The following is a 23,164-nucleotide window of genomic DNA, read 5'->3' on the forward strand; positions in this document are numbered from 1 at the left end:
GGGAAAAACAATACTATTTTACAAGTTAGATCATTGTCATCTTGTAATCCTTGGTACAAAGTTAGCTTATATAAATATTTAGAGAAATATTACACTGAGAGTTTTGTTAAATAATAAATTGTGGAAGGACGACACCAAGGACATTAGGTATATTCAAACCTTACCATTTATGGTAAAAAATGTCAGTAATACGTTCACTCACAGTAAAGAACAACCTAGAACAACTTTCATAGACTTTCACGTTGTACTTCACTGCTTCTGAGGAGGGGTAAATGTCTGAAAAGAAACTGGAATTGTCTTCTGAAATCCTGTAAAAAGGTACATGGGAATCAGATTTCTGTACTGTAAGTTATTTTTTACAATAGAAATTTAATTTTGTTATTTGTAATTATTGTGATAGATAGTTGAAGATATTTGCATTCCTTTTACTGAAGTACGTGCATAACCAAACTTAAGTTTACTTGTGTTTCATATAGAAAATAATCTTTTAGGTAAAACTAAATATTTAGAACAAGTTTCTTATCGGCAAACATCAGTAACAAATATATGTATATATTATTGTATAAAGTAGCATATATAATATGCCTATTTAACTCGCAACTATATATTTCAATAAAATAACCGGGATCAAGGAATATTTGATGGTAATAGTGGGTGCTGTGAACATACTTTCCTGAAGCCAAAAGCAGTTGTTTTTGTGCCCATAACCTCAGTAAAGGCAATTGATGTGTGTGGAAGCTGTAAGAATTTAACGTGTGTTAAATCATCTTTTAATTTTAAAGGGTCTACTTTAAAAATACTAAATGATTAGAAAGGAATACTATATGCAAAATGCTCATGGCTACATACATATAAAATAGAAAGTAGTTTTAGTTGATGTTTTAACACCTTGATTAATTTGTGATAGCGCTGTGATAAAACATACATTGTTACTAACACACGCTCACTATCTTATGTTATGTGGCGCGCTATCTTCAGAACAGCCCCTGCACTACTACAACAGTATAACACAACATTGGGTTATATGACCCTACTGTGTGCCTCTGTTATGGATCACATGGGTGCTGTGCACCTACTGCACTCACCTTGGCATGGTGCAAGGCCTGGGGCACGCACCCCATTTTGCCCTATATATAGAAGGTATCAAAAGTGTCATCATTATTGTGGAGGTAGCATGCAGACTATGTCAGACACCTTAGGGAGCAGTATAACATAATTATATTAAAAATATAAATTCCGGTCATTATGGGTGTAAAAGGAGTTAAAGTGATCTGACATAACTAAACAACATTTGGCCAGTTGAATTCACATGCTCACAGAAAGGACAGGAGGAGACTTATTTAAGTGCAAATGTAGCCCCCCGAAGCCCACATCAAAGGGAAATTGTAAATCATGCATTACATTGTCTGTACGGTCTGATTGTAAATAATGTGTGATAGTGTTAGTATTGTCTTTTGATGTTGTATCCCTAGGATTGTATCTATAGGATTGTAAATTGTATGTATAGTCTTTTGAGATTAGTTTATCCATAGGATTGTAAATTGTATGTTGTGTGATAGTGTTAGTATTGTCTTTTGATATTAGTTAACCAATAGTAATGTACCTTTGATCCCACCCTATAAGAACTCCCTGTATGTCCTTAGTTGTGTCACAGATATTTAACAATTGCAGTTAGTTACAATCTTTACATTCTTCATTCCCAATGTAACCCTGTGTGTGTTAGCCTTCATAGGCTTCATCACAGCATTAAACCCTCCATTTTCCTATCAAAGAAGTATTTTCTTGTGATTATTCGAGCTATGTGGATTTAAGTTATTAACCCCTAGACGAAGGTGTGTTGGCACCTGGAATCCCCTTTTTCCCCAAATATATCCCATTTTTGACAATTATAACTTTAGTAAGAGACACTTGTGTTTTAAGCTTAGGTAAAAAAAAAGGTAAATTAAGGGCTGGCAGACTATATGTCCATGACATGAGTAGTTCCAGAAGTTACAGATCTAGCAATGGAGATATGACACAGCAACTTAGGGCCCTGAAGGCCAGCAGTGAGATTGTTATCAGTTGGCAAATGTCATATTCAGTGAAGTCTGCCTATGACTTATTGGATCTGAAATAATAGAATTATCAAGGGCAGTCATTAACCTAATTACCTTAGCCACTACAAGATCATTGAGGATTAACATCTCTTTGACATTTTCAATTTGTGGTTGGGATGATTTCACTCTTCTAAAATCATGTATGAGAAAGCTTCATGGACAGTTCTGGACCACTTGGCAAAAGATGGAAACATAGATGCCTCTTCCTTATCTACCTTAGACACCTCAATGTCAAGGGCATTCTCGACTAACTTGCCGACTTCCTCAACGGAAAAGACATTCTAACTTTGTGGGTCTGATAAAATGAAAGGAAGATGTCTAATTTTTGTTAGACATTTTGTTAGACATTTTTGTTAGCCGTTGCTATAGCAGAATCTTATTAAATTCACTTTTGTATTGCCAGTAGTGTGGGTTTTTATTTATTTAAGTACCTTTACTTTAGTACCTGGCACTCTAGGGTTTAATGTATTTCCCCTTTATACATACATGTACCACTAGCAGTATGGCCCAGTGTGGGTGTGTCTTCCTTTCCACCACTGTCCAAAGGAGGCCAAGTTACTCAATGTGTTATCAGTCATACCACTTCAAAGTGGGATTTGGTTTGAGTGTTTATACTTAATAAACATTTTTGGTTACTTTTCTATTTTTGTAAATTTTTTTTGTAAAACTGATCCAAAGTCAAGACCATCAACCATCCTCTAGGACTCATTTGCCTAAATGCCAAGGGTTTGAGACAGTCCTATCTGCCCAGAAACTCCATTGGAGTAACACACCAGTATTACCGGTAATTTTGAAGAACGGTTTTGATGTGTCTCTTCGGGTCTATGTAGCATTGCGATCCTGACCCAAATGAGAGGCAGGTCTGCATCCATCTCTCCCAACTCAAATGTGCATTTGAGTTCCACCTTTGAAGGGAAGATTGTCTTTTGTTAGCAACATCTCCTTCTATAGAGATTTTGTGAGGTGGACTTAACATATGCACATCCTAACACGCAAACTTTCACTAACACCCATTCACTCTAACATTATACATTTTCATGCATACACACACTATTTCTCTCCTCTACCACACAACGCTAAGCCTAGGCTCACCCATGCAACGTTTCCTGTAGGCTAACTAGATATTGTGTTTGACCACATTTGTGCTCAGTAAGCACTATATATTATTATTCTAAATTACTTACATCCTTCAACATATTGCTTTACTGGTTCCTCCTATGTGCTCATCTCAGTATAAGTTGTCATAAGTTATAAGTAATGTCATATCCCAGGTTCGCCCTGCTCTGAGTGGGTTTGTCTGAACTTTTGAGCCAATGTTTTTGTTCCAATATCCTTCCTTTATCTGCAGACTTGGAGACTGCCACTGTTATGTTATATTTTGAATTACTTTCCCTGCTTAAATACTACACTGAGCTGATGCTTCATGGTAATGCTAATAATGTCCATTAGTCTGGTGCATTCGGATTTGTACACAATTAAATTTTAACAAAATTTGCTGATTTCAAAAATTTGTAGGAATTATTACCTTCTCCACCAACCACTTCTGTGCCCCAATCTCCTTTACTGCAGCTCAGCTTCTTGTATTGCCTCTTCTTTTTCTTCTGTATTCTTTCTTCTGTCTTCATTTGTAGTCTGCGTCTCCTCGCTAGCTGTTAGTCTAGCCTCCCGAGGGCAGAGCCTCTGTGCATCCCTCTCCCCTGATTGGAGAAATGTGGGATAAATTGTCCCCATAGGGTACGCTGTGGCTCTGCCCTTTTACAGAAATACTCCAAGAGTCCAAAACAACACATTTATTTTCAAAATTGATAAAGCCCTACAATATTTCTAAACTGAAAGGACAGGAAATGGAATTCATTGCCTGAAAACTAATGGACCAAAAATGAAATCTGAATCATTTTTGGTTCATGTGCACAAGGCTTATGTTTATTTCTCAACAGACTTTCATTAGTCAATTGTTTACCACAGGTAGTATGATAAGGAGTCACATAACAAAACATTGTGGTAAAAAACACAAAACCAAAAAAGAATGGAAATGAAAAATCTTAAAAAAAACTCCCCCTTCATAGTAAATTTACCCAATAGATGTAGTTGTACATACAAACCCAATAGAGTTTAGGTACAGATAAAAGAGGGTAAATTTGACAATTGCTCTTAACAAACAAAACATAGGTAGCAAATAAACATGTCCACAAGCACCTCATCTGTTTTGCACCTCTGGTTCACCCTCTTTTGTGCCATTGTGAAAAACAGGCCTTAGAAGGCAGCTATGTATGAGATGCGAAGCTGGTCATCTGAGCTAACTTTGCCAGCTTAGTATCTCTTATGTAGCTGGCACTCTATTGATCAAAACGTACAAAACCTCCAATACTGGATAAGGAGCATACTGCCTCTCAACTACTGAACTGTATTTTCTATGATTACTTTCAGCAATTCTGGAAAAGGGGATCACTGGGACCTTAGAGTGCATTACCTGGAGCTGTAGGGGTTAACTATACAATTTCCAATGGTCAGCTCTGTTGAATTGTTCTTTTTTTTCTGAAGCAGATAAAACAGCTCTGGAGCAAAGATCATAGATGTAGCCATGATGGAAAAGAAACTTTTCAAAGCTCATAAACGAGGAGAGACACGTGCCCTGTGTTTGGGATATGGACTAATTGTTTGCTCTATAATGATGCACATTCTTTTGGTATTTACTGCAGTGCCATTACACATGAAAAGGTACTTGACATTTACATTATATATTATTTGTAAACGCGTTGAAGTAAATATGTTCTTTTGATTACTTAACACTTAATGCTTGCTCCGCGTTTTATAGAAGGTATGTATCATTACTTAGAAAACATAATTTATTAAATTATCAATTTTTATTATATGTTAATTATTAAGTTGAAAAGAAAAATTGATATAATATATCTATCTATCTATCTATCTATCTATCTATCTATCTATCTATCTATCTATCTATCTATCTATCGTGTTTATGTGTGTACATATAGGATCAACAGCAAACATCTTTCATTTAAAGCAGAGTAAAGCCTGTGCTCAAATATATATGGTCTTTCAGTATAAGACACAGGAAGAACCTCCAGATACAAGATATTGAAATGGTTGAGACATCTAATTCAACATCACATGAAGTGACCCCCCCCCAAAAAAAATATATCAAATGTGTTGTGAGGGGAGGCAGATAGAAAAAAAATCATTCAGCCCTTCTAGTCCACCTAGTTTTCCTGATATAAAGACTCAAGGGTTAATTTGTCCTTGGTCTTTTTTTCTATTCAGGATAGTCTTATATCCCATCCACAGTACAGCGCTATGAAATATGACAGTGCTATATAAAATAATAAATAATAATAATGTATTCACTCTATTATCTACCATTTTTTCTGTTAGACTGTTTCACCGATCTACCACCCTTTCAATGGAACTTCTTTACATTACATCTAACCACTGACCCTCTAGTTTTAGATTAATGTTTATAATGTTTGTTCCTTTGCAATAAACTTCCCTTATGTACTTTTGTAAAAAAGCTTTATGTATTTATTTATTTATCTATCCCATCTACCCCTTCTCTTCTCTCTTCCAAACTATAAATATTGAGATCTCTTAGATTTTCCTGATATTTATCATTTTAGTTAGCCGCTTCAATGAACCTTCTCCAGGATATATACTGTATATGGAGACAGAGAGATTGGGTCTCCAGAAATGTACGCAATACTCTTGATGAGGTCTTTCCAGAAATCTGTAAAGTGGCAAAACCACCTTCCTCTTTTCAGATGCTTCGTGGCTTTGCTTCCTTACCTTCGAGTCATCAGAAATAATTACTCCTAACTCCCTTTCTTGCAAATGTCCAGATTTTTGGAGATATTGCTCTCTATAAATAACAGGCTAATTAATTCCATTAAAAGTTCTGACAGAACACTCTTTTTTTATAGCTAAATCACGTTTTATCACCTTTTTTAATGACCAGACAATTTTCTCCTCTATGTGCTTCTGTGTGTTCATCTAATAATGCGTTTTGCTCTCTTAAGCTTAGCGTATTTTATCTTATCTTTCTCATTCTGAATCTCACTATAGTTCATAAATTCTACTATTTCTCCTGATATATGCACAGCATCTGGGGAATACCTTAGTGGTTACTTTTTTTTTGCAATGTGAACAAATAATGTCAGACAGCACTCATGATCTAGGAACTGTAGGAACACCCAATCCAGATACAATGTTTCAAAGAATAAAGATTTTCACTCAGCACTCAGTAATGTAATGTCTTTTATTTTTCGTTTCGATCCCAGACAAGGATCTTAGTCAAGCCACGGCTTGTCCATTGTCTAACTTTCACTGAACCTGACAAAACTAAATGTAAATGCCATGCAAGAATCAATGAAACACACTGCACATATGCAGTCAAGCAAAAATAAGCCTAACCAAGGACATTTAATGTTCCTACCACCCCTAACATGGTTTCTGATGTCCTCTTGTCCCCTTGCCTCATTACCCCTTGCACCTCCTACATTTTTATGTAACTGGTACCAGCAAAAGTGTGGTTAAAAAGTGAACAGTGCTACTTTTTTAATTACAAGAATATTTTTAATTTGTATTTATTTAGTTAATAATTCATAATTCATAGATAATAACATTAACCTAAACTTAGTTTTTTGTATCTAATGTTATGCATACTGTATATACAGTATATATATATATATATATATATATATATATATATATATATATACATATACATATACAGTATCTCATAAAAGTGAGTACACCCCTCACATTTTACTAAATATTTTATTATATCTTTTCATGTGACAACACTTAAGAAATGGCACTCTGCTACAATGTAAAGTAGTGAGTATATAGCCTGTATAACAGTGTACATTTGCTATCCTCTCACAATAACTCAACACACAGCCATTAATGTCTAAACCTTCGCAACAAAAGTAAGTACACCCCTTAATGGGAATGTCCAAATTGTGCCCAAAGTGTCAATATTTTGTGTGGCCACCATTATTTTCCAGCACTGCCTTAACCCTCTTGGGAATGGAGTTCACCAGAGCTTGACAGGTTGCCACTGGAGTCCTCTTCTACACCTCCATGACCACATCAAGGAGCTTGTGGATGTTAGAGACCTTGTGCTCCCCCACCTCCCCCATTTGAAGATGCCCCACAGATGCTCAAAAAGGTTTAGGTCTGGAGACATGCTTGGCCAGTCCATCACCTTTACCCTCAGCTTCTTCAGCAAGGCAGTGGTTATCTTGTGTTTGGGGTCATTATCATGTTGGAATACTGCCCTGTGGCCCATTCCCCAAAAGGAGGGGATCATGCTCTTCTTCAGTATGTCACAGTACATGTTGGCATTCATGGTTCCCTCAATGAACTGTTGCTCCCCAGCACCGGCAGCACTAATGCAGGCCCAGACCATAACACACCCACCACCATGCTTGACTCTAGGCACAGGACATTGTTCCAGTAAACCATGTCCTTAGTCTGCTTGTCTTCAGCAATCTGTTTGTGGGCTTTCTTGTGCATCATCTTTAGAAGAGGCTTCCTTCTGGGACGACTGGCTGACCCCCCCCACCTCTTCAACATCTGCTGCAATGCTAGCAGCATTCCTATGTCTATTTCCCAAAGACAAGCTCTGGATATGACGCTGAGCATGTGCACTCAACTTCTTTGGTCAACCATGGCGAGGCCTGTTCTGAGTGGAATCTGTCCTGTGAAACCGCTGTATGGTCTTGCCCACTGTGCTGCAGCTTAGTGTCAGGGCCTTCTTATAGCCTACGACATTTTTATGTAGAGCAACAATTCTTTTTTTCAGATCTTCAGAGAGTTCATGAGGTGCCATGTTGAACTTCCAGTGACCAGTATGAGAGAGTGTGAGAGCGATAACACCAAATTTAATACACCTGCTCCCCATTCACACCTGAGACCTTGTAACACTAACGAATCACATGATACCAGGGAGGGGAAATGGCTAATTGGGCCCAATTTGGACATTTCCACTTAGGGGTATACTCACTTTTTTTGCTGAGGTTTAGACATTAATGGCTGTGTGTTGAGTTATTTTCAGGGGACAGCAAATTTACACTGTTATGTTTTTAAGGAGCATGCTATATAACGCTGCTTAAGTTTGGATTCTTTAATTTTTGGCATTGCTTAACTAAACAAGAATATTTTTTATTGTTTAATAAAGTTAAAGTAACTATATTTAAATACTACTTATCCTATTTTTCCTCACTACACAAACCTAACCCTCTGGTACTAAGGTGCACTTTGCTCATAGAGTACTGTACACTAAAAAATGTAGAACAAAATGACACTGATAGCTGGTAATGAAGGGACTATAGATTCTGTTTTCTGTGATTTTGTGTATAAAAAATCTCTGCACACTCTGCAAAAACTAAACTTTTTATTTAAAAAACATGCTGATCTTCATCTGGGCATAACAACAAAAAATGGAAGCTAAACATAGATCCAATGATACTTTCCAAAAGAAAATCATCTACTATTAGGTGGTCCTAAATTGCCAATCAATGTCCAGAAGTTTCTACCAGCCTAAAACGTGCTAGATGTGTGCTGGAAACTGCAAAAGTGAGCCATACCAGTGCTCATGAGTTACATAAAGTCCAAAATGAAACCTAAAGAAGGGAATATTGAATGTTATTTTTTATGCCGAAATGTTTACCTACCTTTTTGGTATTTTGATGTTACTATTAAAAAGTAATCATGGAAAAGTTACCATATTCACACAGGTGCATGTATTTCCTATTTTTTTTCTTTGTTATGTACTATAGAAATGTTGCAGTAATAACAATTTAGCAAAATAAGTTATTTTCTTGTTTTTACTTTTTATGATAGTGTGTGGAGTGAAAAATCATTATGCACTGTTTCTAGAATCACCTTCAAGGACAATTTTCCATGTACCTATACCAGTAATTCAGAAAGTGAAAGAAAATCATTATATCCATGTTTGGTGGTACAAGTACATTTGAATAATTCACAAAGCGTATTCATGCTGTATGAAACAGAGGAAACCCAGGAAATCAATGAAGAGGTAATATAATTTTAATATTTGTATTCATTATTATTTGACGTTTCATAACTATCTATTCATGGATATTTGTCTTCTGACCCAGAGCAACACTTACAGCCTCCCCCTCCATGAAAGGACATGCGACCTCAGGGAATATGGAGGTCAATGCCAGCCATGATAATGTGGTGTGTACAGTTCAGGTACAGGCATATAATGATCTTGGAGGGTACAAAAGTGTAAGGAGCACAACCTCTCAGGTGTGTGAAATGTGTACAGTTGTTTTTACAGAACAGTACTATTTTAGCAGGGTCATTTACAGAAGTGTAGCATTAAAATGCCTGGACCTGTAATAGATTGTAGTTTTACTACTTTCTTCAGTCTACTACTTTCTTCAGTCTGGTGAAAGCAAAGCTACTCTCATACTTTCATCCTTCTAAGAGCTAGCCTATAACAGCCCCAATGAAAATAAAATGTTACTATAATCACTTTACTCCTTCAGTCCATACAAATACCCTCTTAGCCATGGTCTCAGGTTGTGATAGATAGCGTCACAAATCTGGTCCTTTTCATACCAGTGCAGAGGAAATTGCAATCCTGTTTATCAAAGAGCTTTTTTTTTCATCTGCATGGCATAACTTGTTATACAGAGGGCTGCAATTTATCTCCCACTCCTGAAAGGCCTTTTGTCATGGTTTGGGAATCACTTGCTTGCTGTCTTCTACTTTTCATCCACAAGCTAACAGGCAAATAGAGTGAACAAACCAAACCTGTAAACAGTACCTTTAATGTTTCAGCTGTCATCTCAGGATTTTCTTATAATAACCCTTTGCATCACTTAATAAATATGCCTCCATTTATGGCCATCTACAAATGTTACCTGTCTGCATATGAGGTGTCCTGTAAAATGCAAAACATGCGCAAAGATGCAGAGAATGAAAGGTTTAGCATATGGTCTATTAGGAGGTCATGGGTGATTGAGACAGAAGGTAACCTAGTAGGTGAGTGACTGCTTGAGCATGGATGGTTTTATTGTGATATCAACGAGCACTGGAAAGGCGATACAGATAAAATTCCCTTCATGGGTCTCTTTACTGCTGACGTCACCTTCATGGTCATCGGAGGACAGGATATCCCCTGTATGGTCTGTCTATATAAAAAAGATAATAATAATAATAGAAAAAAACCTTACATCCCATTGCCCTAGCACAAAATTCTAAAAGGTAACCCCTGCCCCCGTTCACAAGCCCCAAACCGGTTAAGCCATAAGTATGAAAAATACAGATGTGGCCCTCTAGAAAAAAGGATGTGGGGTATTTCCGTAATCAGAAGATGCAGCTAAACAATTTTGGCCAGGTTTCTCTGCTGTAACACATACCCTGTGCAAAAAAATCTAAGCAGCACAGAAGTGTTGATGAAAAAAAGCGGCCACCTTTGACAGTGAATGGTGGCTAAACAGCTGCATGAAGAGAGCTCATATAGGATAGGATAGGATAGTCAGGGCTGTCGGCTTTACAGAAATATATACTTTTGTGGGTATTTTTGGTTTATTTGTATTTGTTTAAAATTAGAGTTGCAAACCTATCATACCTAATGTAAAAATTCTACGGCTTTGTAAAAAATAATGTACACCTTATAGCAGGTTCCCTATAAGTGCTGGGGTAGTATGGAAATTCTATATGAATGAAGTATTACCGAAGGACACCTGAATTGATACATTTGGAGAGAATTTCCCGTCACTTTACCTAATTTTGTGAGGATTCAGGGGGGGGGATAAATAAAAAAATGTTTTTCTAATTTTCGCTAGTTTTTACTAAATTTCTCATCCTACATTTTCAGCAATTTATGTAACTATGGTATCAAAAGAAATCCTCTTTCTCCTTGAAAAAACAATATATAGTTTACATGGGTACACTATTCGCAGGAAAGGGGAATATTCGCTGAACATACCGCAATAATGGCAAAATTGCTCCGGGACTTGAGGTACCAAAAACCCCTGGGACTGCAGGGGTTAATCTTAAACAAAGCAAACAGTTGAATGACTATGGGATGATTAAGCTATTGACTTTTTTTCCGATATGGATCTATTCTCCTTCAGTGTTACCATTAGCCTTTTGGTTGCTTCACTGACTAATGCCTGGTCTCTGAGCTTTGGCAGGTTGTCTTCGCACAGCAGAATCATGGTTGTGAAAAAAAAGGATTTGGTTGGAAAAAAAAATTAAGTATTTTAAATACTTTTAAGGGGTTAAAATGTTACAGTTTGTTCATTTTATTTAAGTACCATGGCTTATTATTTTGTAAATGTTTATATAATTTGAAATATTCCCAAGTGACAAATTTGTTTTCAGCTATAATATCGTTCTGATTTTTCTAGTGCACTTACATACCTAAGTGTGGCAAAAACTACACCGAAACAAAAAAGGATGTTGACGACATAGAGAAAAACTTCAAGGAAGCTGATTCTTTCGGGTGTTACTATGATCCCAAAGGAAGAATGGAGAGTATCATCTTGAGAAGAAAATTTGGAACAGGAGATCTTGTGTCATGCTTTTTATGGCCTACATTAATGTTTACTCTTGGACTTTTCATAATTTTGCTGGTAAAAATAAGCCAGTTTTTCTCCAGAATTTCAGTGGTATCCAAAACATGAAATCTGTGATTGAATGTAGTCTCTATCAACACAGAATTTAGCAGTTTGGATTAATTTTGTCAACTTCACTGCCAGCTGTTATATTCAAAATACTCTTTTCGGTCCCGCCCATGCTTTATATCCTTTTTTAACTTTTATTACTTTGTAAACAGTGTTGCAAAAAAGTATTTGCTCAGACTGCACTGCATTGCCACACAGTTAAATTAAAATTAGTTGGATGACCTGAAACATTGCAATGTGACAAATAAGGAAAAATAAAAGAAATTGGGAAGGGGCAAACACTTTTTCTTTACTATACATGTGTGTATGTGTGCGAAAGTGGTGTTTGAGTATATGTGGGTTAGTGTATGATGTTGGAGAATGTGTATGTGTAGGTGTGGGTGTGATAGCATGTCTGTTAGTATTTGGTGTGTGTGTCAGCTCGTGGTGTTTGAGGTGAAGGGTGAGCCTAGGGTTAGTGGTCCCAGGGAGAGGGGGGGTGAGAGAGAGACGGGAAGACAAGGAGAATGTATTTGTGTTGTATTACAGTGAGTGGGTATTAGTATGTGTGTGTGTTAGATATGGGGGATGAGATCTCCAAAGAGATATTGCACCCTTGTCCACTTACCCTAGGCTCTCCTCTGTTGGAATATTGTTTTTCAGACCTTTGTATTCTCTATGTATGGTCATGGCCACTGATCTGTAAACTGGTATGTAAATGCCCCTCTTTCTGCTACAAATGCTGTTTGCTACTAATGATTCTCCCTTTACAAATGTGATATAATGTGTGTTATGCTTACCAGGTTTTCCCTATAATTATCTTATTGCTTCATGCTTTATGCTTGGTTACATAACCCCAGGCTTCTGAAGGAGTTAGTAATATTTATTATTTTATAATCATTCGGCTGTTTGAGTTGGTGTTGAGATCCAACTCCTATGTAAAAAGGACATTTATATAAGTTTTAGAATTTTGTGTGGTTGTCTGTTGCGTAAACTGTTTTCCTGTTTTTTTTTCCAGATTTGTTATATTAATTTATGAGTTGTAACTGACATATATGAAAGTGACAGTAAATTGCTAGGACTAGTCAATTTACTATTTGCCTTTTTGGTACCATACCTTTTCAATAAAGATCCTTTCATGGTATAAAGAACCTATGCTGAAGCAAATTTATTTTACATAACCTAAAAGCATACCTCTCCAGATTCCTCTTCAGGCAGGGGAACGGCATTTATCTGTGTCCACTCTTTGCCTGCTTCCCTTCCTACTTACACCTCCATTTATGGATAGCTCCACTCCTTCAGGACTATCACAGCCCCTCTCATGAAGCCATTCACTCAGAAGAGATAGGGCGCTGAATAGCCTACCCTAGAATGTTCCTAGAAATGCCTATATGCTAGACTTGTGCATTCAGATTTGTCAGTTTTGTCAATTTGTACGGATCTACGAAAATGAGAAGGGACTCCCAACAAAACAAATGAAAACAAATAAAAGACCTTTGAATTTTAGTTTGAATCTCGTTTTTTTTTTCATTCAACTTTCTTACACTCACATTCTCTCACACTCTCATCCTCTCACACGCTGAAACTCTCTCTGAATGTCTGAAGTGTCAATTACAGTAATACTTTCAATTCTTTCATACAATTTAAGCCACTGCTATTGGAGCCATTTGGTGCTGTCATGCACTGTGTGGCTATGTGGTGCAGTCCGGTCCTGATATAGCATACAACATATGATGTTCAGGAAAAGAAGACTTTGTGTGATAAAAACATTTATTCAATGGACGTCCATGACAGCTTGTGATGAAAACGCAGATCAGAACTCTAGAATCCGTTACTTGAGGCCATCACTGACACATTGCATTGGCTGTATAATTGATCTGAAGAATGATCTTTCATCCAATTGTCTGTATGTTTTAAGTGGGCCTGTGTTTAGGAAGTGTATAACTACACTTTCTCAAAAGAGCTGAGTCTCCGGGCACACCCTCTCTTGCCGAAGTGCAAAGGTGCGTTTGTGAACCTCTGTTTCTCCGCAAATCTACCTGAATTATTCTAGCCTCTCTGTGGACTTCGGCAAAAAGATGGAGCCACAGGGATGTCTCCCTCGTTTTGCAAATCGGGGAAAGGGTATGCCAGGAGGCCCCGCCCTTTTGTGGAAGTTCACCAGGAGGGCATCTCCAGTTGGAGAAGCGGACAAGGAATTAAGACTTTTTGGAGCAGCAGACAAGTAGAAAAACAAAGAAAACATGTATCTTTATAGTAATGTACCCATCATATTACATGATTTTTATGCCTCATGTGCATTAAGCATTTATCACCATTAATCTGTACCATATATGCTATATGACCAAACGTATGTGCACACATTATATTTTAAATGGGAAGAACACTAAAATCAACTACTACGTATCCTAGAACAGAGAGGATAAAATACAATTATGTCCAACTAATCTTGGGCGATCAATCCCCCCAGTGTAGCACTAAAGAATGGGCTGGTTAAAAGTGAGATCTTTGCTCTCCCCAACAGTCCTATTTAGGATATGGAGGCTGTGTCGGCTCCACAGACCTCATTAAAAGGCTCTGTGTGATATGATGTCATATGGCACACCATTTCTTAAATGGCGGGCAGTACCTTTCATTGTATTTGAGGTGCCAACCAAAGAGGGAGTTGTGCCGGGGGTGCTCCCATAGGTCAGACCTAGGGGGCCCTAAAGGTAAATATGTCACTGTGCGTGGGAGTAAAATGCTAAATGTGCACAGGATTCCGTGAGGAAAATACTACATTGATCTCAATGGCTGACACGCAAAGTGGTCGGCATGGAGACTGTACAGTGTCTGTCAACATAATTGCTGTCTGTCACCCTGCCGGTGACTTCTACGGGCACGCTAAACTGTCACACACTCCAAATCAGTGGTTGCACCACCCTGCCAGGAGGGTACTTGCTTTCACAAGGAGAAATATTCTGGATTGATAAACTGAATGCGGTTTTTCCTCATGGTTTTATTGAGAATATTTCCTTTACTGATTTGTATGATACATCGTGTTTGCTATTACTCTGTACGCGCAGTTATGTGTATTTTCTGATCGAGACTTTTGGAGTTGAGCTCCTTAGGGGTTAGTTATATTTTCTTGAGGGGATGGAATGTCTTGTGGTACCTGGTTGATAACATTTCTATGTATTTTGTAATGGGAACCTTTGAGCATAGGAACCTTAGGGATAGTTATATAATTTCCCTTGGGGGGAATTTTTTGGAAGTAAATGTTGAAGATGTTTAGTTTTTAAAAACTTTAGGAGTTAGATATACTGTTTTCCAGGAGGAAGATATTTATTTTAGCACTTGTTTGTCTGGTTTTGGTGCCAAATTACAGGGTGGGCATTTGAAAAATGGTCTAAAGACCTCCCACCCGCTGCTTTCCCTTACTGGAGAGCTCTTGAGGTAACTATATCACATGCAAGGAGACATAGCTGAACATCTCCTGTAGGGCATTAAGTTGGGGTGGGGGTGGGGAAAGGGGCAAATGCATTTACAAACTAGACATAAAATTTTAAAGAAACCATGCAGCTATCATATGCCTAACTTTCAGATTTTTGAAAAAAAGAGAAAAGAAACAAACAAAAAAATTATATATATATATATTTATATGTATATATATATATATATATATATATATATATATAATTTCCATATTTATCATGCTTTTACAGGCCAAATTATAGAAGGCACGCATCATCATTGTATCAAAGATGTAAGTATTACGGTAATACGTTTTTTATATTAGTAAACAAAGAATTTATGGTGAAAAAACCTCATAGAAGTATATGTTTTTGAAAACTAGACATCCCAGAGTATTTCTCTGGGAACATTTAGACCACTTGTCACGCCGGCAATCACCCCTACTGCCCCTCATGCCAGCCCTTCCCTGATGGATGTTGTTTTAGTCAATTATGTGCAATTATATGCTATCACAAATATACTGCTCTTCATTTTTGAACTTTTGTGCAACATGTCAAGCTACACCACTATAGTAGTTGATACTTTTTGTGTAACTATCTTTTTTTCCCAGTAGTTGTGAGAGACACCTACAGAGACACAGTATTGAAACATTTGCATTTGTCAAGTAATACATTGAAATTTCTTCAGGTGGGCAAATATTTTGATTGCCGATAAAATATATTTTTTATTACTCTATATTTCCTTTTCTTTTTGTTTTGAACATTTGGTACCTTCAGCTTACTTTATGTCTTGGCATAATTTCTATTAGCTGAGCTTGGGATGGCCTATTCCAGAGCAACTCACCTGGGCGATTTGGACATGTGCACCAGCCCTAACATTGTATCGGATAAGGATTTTTCCGTACGTATACATTCCTATGCAAAAGATTGAATGACATCATGATTTTTGTTGAAAATGTGTTTTTCCAGTATTATGATTCTTCTCCCCCCTCAGTTTACCAGAGGTCATATGCATACTCAAAAACTACACATTGCTGAAATGATCGAAGGCATGGAAAAAATATCATCTCATTTAAAAAAACTATCAAGTGAGTAACAAAGTTATTGTATGTGTAAGGTACCCTAAACAGTGAATATGAATATTACATTGACAAAATTGCATATCCTTACCCCTCTACTCTCCAATTAAACTTCTGACTTTCCATAGGAGCCACAACATTAGGCCGTTGTTCAAGAAGTGTGCAAGTACATCTTTTACATGTTTGCCATGTTTTTTTATTTTTTTGGGGGGATATTTAGAAGAACAGAAATTCTTGATTTATATTTTGGATAAATGCCCCAGGTACATAAATGTCCCAAACTGCACAGGTATGGCTTTGGAGCATTACAAGGCCAAAATTGGAACATATGCATTTTGTTTTTCAAACTTAGAATTATCAAATTAGGCCTGATTATATGATGCAGCAAGATTTTAAACTATGTTCAGAAAATCACTCCAGATGCCCCTGTAGACTTGGTCTGGCTGACTCTTATAGATTTATTTAAACAACATACATCAAAGGTTTAAAAAATAAGACATTTGAAGGTGAATTACACAAGCTCACCATTAAAATAATCTTTTACCGCCAAAAGTGGGTAAAATAGTAAAAAGAAGTTTGATTGAAAATAGGCTAGTGGAACTATATAAACAAAAGCGAGAATAACTTAAAGGGATGTTGAATAGGAATGCCATATCGGCTGTTTTTTTCCTGGAAGCATCTAATATTCACATGTTGGAAAAAGGGAATCAATTACTTAATCAAACTTATACAGTGCACAGAGAAGCACATAATGGCTAATAGTCAGCAACATATAAAACAAAACGTCCTGGGAAAAAATGGTCGATATTGCAGCTCTAACGCTGAAACAATTTTATTATGAGAAAGGAAAGTAGATTCTCTGTTAGCTATTGAATTAGAGAGCAACAAAAAGTATGTGACCCCAATAGCAGATTTATTTGTATCCTGCTAGTTATAGCATCTGAAACCTTATGAGTCGGACATTTGGGAATTTGTAGATTTATATATGTCACAGCTGACAACTGAGATACAAGATCAATTATGCAACCCTATTTCTGAATAAGAGGTTGAAGATGTGGTTAAAAGTTAAAACCTCATAAGTCTCCTCTGCTGGATGGCCTTCCAAGCAATTACTACAGAGCTAGCAATTTAGATGATGAAATTACTTAAATACTTTTTTGATAAGATACGTTTTCACTGGGAAATGTTAATGACTCAAATGGTAAAAATCCCCCAATTTGGGAATCACCTTGAGGATTATGTGTATTTAGGGATGAGTGATGAGATGTAAGTCGGGGAGGTGCTGTGAAGGGCTTTGGAAGAGTCATGATTTTGAAAAGGGAGAGGTGTTAGAAAAGCGATGGGAGAGGAAGATAAGTCTGGTAGCAGCATTCATGGTGGATTGTAGAGGGGCGAGACAGGTATTAGGGAGACCAACTAAGACAGAGTTGCAATAATTGATGCCGGAAATGATGAGGGCATGGACAAGAGCCTTAGTGGCATCTTGTGTTAAGAAGGGACGGATGTGGGCAATGTTTTTAAGATGGAGAGTATGGTATTAAAAACCAAAGGAGGAAATTAGTTTGCCAAGTGAAGTAGTGTAAAGAGGGGAAGAGTCACTGGAGACAGAGATGCTGAAGGTATAATCAGAGAAGTGAACCAAAGGAGAGCAGTGTCACGAAGACCAAAATCGTGACGAGTTTGATGGAAAAGCAGGATAAGTTCAAACGTATGGCCAACCATAATACACAATAAAGTTAGTTGAATATTTTTCATTTTAATGAAAAAAAAAGAAAAAACAACTCTGGCATGTAATATGTTATGTATTGTTTTGACACAAAAGAACAAAACAATGTTTTATTAATATTTTCTTTTTTCTTTTACACAGCAAAAACACACTTGTTGCTATGTGACCTTAACTTAATGTGGACCTGTCCTGAAAGAGTCAAGTATGTAAAGATCAATTGAATTTGTAATGTACAACATGTAGCAGAAATAACTGTAAAGAATATTAAATGTTTCTTCTGGTTAAATATAAAAAAACACTTTCAAAGAATTCATCCAGTGTTATATTAAAAAGAGCTCTAAAGGTTACGTTTATCTTGCAATTTATTATAAAATTGTTGAAATTATAAAAAAAAATGAAAACTAAAAAGCTTGTCTAAGAGGGCTAAAATAAACCCAAGCTATCCTAAATATGCTGCCTATAGCTCCTAAAAATACTAATGCTGGTAGCTATAATTGATAGGATTAACTGCTCTCCATGTACCCATCTCTGTACTCAAGTGTCAGGGATCATGCAACTAGTGAGTAGGGAGATGGTTATGACTGAGTGCCTCAAGGAATAGCTCTAAGGTGAGCATGTCTTGTCACATTTGAGATCCCAAAGGAGTGATGCAGAGCTCTGTTGATTCTGATCCTAGCAAATGGAGATAATCCAGTGAAAATGCCCATTGCTGAACCCTATCTGGGTAGCTGTCATAAATGTCCTGTACACCATGTCGAACTCCTTTTCTGCATCTGTTGACACTAACAGGTGGTCTCAATTCAAGGAGTTAGCGAGGTGTATTAAGTTCAGCGCTTTGATAATGCTATCCCTGGCTTCTCAGATCGGGTGGTAGCTTGCTGGTAGGGTTGGGTCCCTCCTCTCATTCAGAAGTAAGATGAAACCATGCCTCTCCCAGAAATTGAATTCAGGACCTATGTGAAGTGCTGGAGCAAGTGTTCACAGAATATTTTGCAGGTGCCTACGCAGAGCCACCAGTTCCATGTAATCCTCCCCTTTGTGCATCCGCTCCAGGTTTGCAATCTGTTGAGAGAGTGTCGCAATTTCAAGGGTGCAAATCTTTTTTTTTAAAGGTGTAGCCTTCTAGACAAAAGAAAAATAAATAAATATGATGAGGCACTTATGGGCCTCACAGTCATTGGGAATGTTACAATCAGGGTGTAGATATTTGTGGAAGTAATGTTTATAGTTTGTGTTTGCCTCAGAAAGGACCACTGGGTCGAAGAGTATCGACTCTTTGAGACACCAGGAGGAAGTGCACGGCCGAAACATAGAAGCCCGCAAAGTTGTTGGATCACTCTATAGAGCCTATATTCACCCTCCAGATAGTATACAAGTGATAATGTTCCATGAAGTACGTATTGACGTATTGAATAAACACTTGGGGTGGAATAGAAAGTATAGTCTTTCCCCCCACATACCATGTCCTTCAGTAATTCACCAGATGGTGGTAATGCAGGGTCCTACAGAACCCTAAACTCTCCTCAAAGACTTCCACTGGGTTGCCCTTTGGGGTCTGACATCTTTTTTTTACCAACACAAAAGGCATGTTCCTAGAGAAGAGTATTGTAGTGCCCCTGCACTAGCTTTGTTACTATAAAATACCAAAGATTGCATTGCATTGCCAAATATACATATATAAAAAGAAAGAGCAAACAAGTACCCCTTTATAGATTTGTGCACCGTGATTATACTAGTACCATGGTCATATGATTTTTCCTAAATTTGGGTAACTAATATGTGCCTGCCACCATGGAAACCCCTTTCCTGAGCATAAATGGTAGGCAATGGAGAGGAGGATACCCTCACCCCCCAAAAAATCCTGCACACATCCATATCTGATTCCAATGATGAAGAACTGTGTAAGAGTTTTGGTACCAGGATCACATATGGTGTCTTTTTTTTACATGTTGCAAACCCTTAGCTGCATTATGTTTTGAATTGAAGGCTGTATTATTTGCTTGAACAACATAATCATTTTGAGTTTAAGGTAACATAAAAGAAAAACATAACACATATTTCTTAGGTAATTTGCAGATTATGAAAATAAGTTTGTGCTTCAGCCATGAGTTGAGTAGATGAATTAAAGCAGAGTTTTCACACGGTTTTACTATGTATGGATTTACATGAAGAAGACACGTGGGAATGCATTCTTGATAAATATCCAGAAACATTTTGGCCCATTATGGGAAATACAGTCTCAAGTATAGGGCAGTGATTGGAAAATAGAAATTGAGGTATTTTGAGGTATACTAAACCAATATTATTCACAATATCTATCGATTACTTTATTAATAGAAATAATAAAAAAAATAGTTTTACAATTTATGCTACAATCTGGTGTTTTGCAAATATTCCCATTATAGTTTACTTTACAGAGAGGGTGGTAGATTTACACAAATACATGCTCATGCTAACACATACACATAGTAACACACACTTACACACTCATGATAACACACACATTCATGATCACACTTCCATTCACACACTTACACATAAAGTACACATTCATGGTAACACAGACACTTACACATTGATCCTAAGGCACACTTACACATCCCTTACCTCGCCCACTGCTTTCTTCTGGCTGCACATTGTGCAAGCAGCCTTGTTTTTACTGCCGTCATGTAACATTGAGTTACGTGACCCAGTTACATTCATGTCTGCCCAAGTGCCCAGTGATCAGGTGAAATCTTAAAAAAATCATAAAATTATAAATTATAATATTCACCCTTACAAAAAAAGCAGAAACCTATTTTGCAACAACACCTGGATCAGTGTAATCATACATACACTACGTATGATGACATGTTCCTAGGGTGGCAGGGTACACAAGGTACTTTTGAAAGTTGGGTAACAGTTGTCCTGAGATAAAGTTGTCCTGCTTGTAGATTTTTGATAGAAAGGGTTAACGCCAAAAGTTTAAATGGTAGGTATACCTGTACCAGAGTCAGAGAAGCCTTTGTCTTACATTGTCTCCTACCAGAAGTGTTAGAAAACCAAAACAAACCAGAGCGAGAAAGGTAGGACATGGATGAGACAAACAGGAGATCAGAAGGTAGGAGCCAAGATCAGAAACAAGTCCAGAGACAATGCCAGAAACAAAAACCCTCAAATAGCAGTCCACCAGTCCAAGATATCGGGTAAAATATGGGCAAAAATGTCACAGGTGAAGCCGAAGTCAAGAACTAGAGTAGCAGCCCTTCAAGCAGAAGCATCAAAGAGCAACACAGGTAGCCAAGGTCAGGTGCAGACAAATAAAGCAGCACAGAGCAATTAAGGATCCCGGAAGTATACGAAATTGACGTCAGACGCCGACGCAGACAGCAGAAAGATGGCGCAGCACATTTAAAAGGACATCTACGAATGAAGAAACTACTCCTGATGAAGCCTTATACGGCGAAACGCGTTGAGTGACTTTTTTGGACTTTTTTATGTTATTTTACCAGTACTAGTGCTTCTGGTTTTATACATCTTGATTTTATACTTTTAATTCACTATATAGCTGCATCTTACATATGATCCAGCATAGTGTGATTCAAAAATAAATATACTTTTCATCATACTTATGTTGTGGACAGCCACTGTATGACACACTGTGCACTTATGAACATTTAACCTCCGGTTCCATTTGGATTGAGGACCACACAGACAGGACCAGTTTGTGACCAGGAACCACGGATTTATTTATATCTACTTAAGTGTAAGTACACTTCCACCCCTTGCGTGCCCTGCATTTTATACGTTAACACACTATCGGATCCTTTTTTCTTCTTTTTTTGGATATATACTTCCCATGTGGATCCCCATGTGACCATTACTACGCATAGAAATACCAGAAACACTGTGAGTGTAAAACCAGCGACGCGCAGGGAAAACTATACATCTACACTATATATTTTCTTAGTTTTTTCCATTATTATTTTGGATTTTCACTGAATGGAACACATGAGCGCCCCCTAGTGTACCTTGGCAGAGCAATTAAGGGTCAGGTAGGTTGGCAGCAAATGGTAGTGGACTGAAAACATATATAAGGTACTGGACTAGGATTACCTAATAAAACAAGACAAGTAACTATGATACAGCTGTAATTGGTGGAGAACCCTTAAAATAAATCCCAAGAAGAAAGATGATGTAGCAGAGGTGGCTTGGGTTTTGAGCGTTCTTAGTTCTGAAGATTAATACATTACTGCACATCATAGTAACCTAACCACACATCTTTACAGACATAAAAGGACTCAACATAATTGTGTAAAAAATGTTTATTTGGAAAATGTGCTTCACTTTGCAATCGGTTTGAATAGCAATGTTGCATTTCAATTGGTAAAGCTAAAACAGAGTTACCTTCTAAAATAAATCTATTAACAAGTAGTTGAAGGTAACCTTCTGCACATTTGCAGGTCTAGCCCTAGAAGTTCTAAAGCCCAAGGGAATTATATTTCTACTGCTCCCCTCAGGCTCATACATATCGTTCAGACAGTAGTGGTCAAACAAAGAAACTTCTGTACATGCTAATTTCTCTAAAGTTATGACTTCTGAAATTGTTGTTCAAAATTCTTTTAAAAAACACAGATTTGCTTTTCTACTTGCATCCCTACGTAAAGTCAATTAATGTCAGAGGGGCTCACAGTAGTAGGCATCCAGTACAGAGACAAAGATAAATGTTTATATGCCATAAAATAATAAATGCCATACCAGCCGGATCCATATTTAGGCCTGTTCTGGTGGTACAGTTGTGTAGGCAGATCCAGTGGACCAGGCATGGAAAATAGAATCATAGAAAAGGGTCAGAGACAAGCACAAAACAAGATGGAAAGAAAAGAAACAGATGAACAGGTTTAAATAAAAATATATAAACAAGACATACAGGAATTTGCATGCATACTACTGTGGCAGCATGAAAAACATGGAGCCTGACAATATGTTTGTATCTGAATCTCATTTACTCGCCTGTGATAGCACCTATACAGATTTTAACAGAATAAAAGACATAAACTAAAGAGAATCATTAAAAACAACAATTTCAGACTTAAATCTAGTCTTCTGTATCACAGCGTAACAGTTTTAAATACCCATGTATTTTTACAAAAAGTGTGTGTTAAGGAGT

General features: G+C 37.2%; 1 protein-coding gene across 2 annotated transcripts; it reads left to right on the forward strand.

The window, feature by feature from the left end:
- Positions 1-218: 218 nt before the first annotated feature.
- On the forward strand, positions 219-12,031 carry LOC128491131 (putative calcium-activated potassium channel subunit beta). 2 transcript variants are annotated; one of them, XM_053463340.1, is made up of 4 exons: positions 219-344; positions 4,638-4,814; positions 8,958-9,153; positions 11,504-12,031. In XM_053463340.1, exons 2-4 carry the CDS (start codon positions 4,678-4,680, stop codon positions 11,777-11,779), a joined length of 609 nt encoding a protein of 202 aa, XP_053319315.1. In that variant the 5' UTR covers positions 219-344; positions 4,638-4,677; the 3' UTR covers positions 11,780-12,031. The 2 variants fall into 2 exon arrangements, with proteins under 2 accessions (XP_053319315.1, XP_053319314.1); XM_053463339.1 differs by having other exon boundaries at positions 243-344; positions 4,641-4,814.
- The last annotated feature ends 11,133 nt before the right edge of the window (positions 12,032-23,164 follow it).

The sequence above is a fragment of the Spea bombifrons genome, chromosome 4 (assembly GCF_027358695.1).
Source record: "Spea bombifrons isolate aSpeBom1 chromosome 4, aSpeBom1.2.pri, whole genome shotgun sequence".
Lineage (NCBI taxonomy): Eukaryota > Metazoa > Chordata > Amphibia > Anura > Pelobatidae > Spea > Spea bombifrons.

Bases quoted from the DNA above. Each gene is read 5' to 3' on its own strand.
- LOC128491131 (XM_053463340.1), top strand. From the start codon at position 4,678: ATGATGGAAAAGAAACTTTTCAAAGCTCATAAACGAGGAGAGACACGT. The intron at 4,815-8,957 runs GTACTTGACATT...TTTTTATGATAG, and splicing joins GTGCCATTACACATGAAAAG to TGTGTGGAGTGAAAAATCAT. The intron at 9,154-11,503 runs GTAATATAATTT...TGATTTTTCTAG, and splicing joins CCCAGGAAATCAATGAAGAG to TGCACTTACATACCTAAGTG.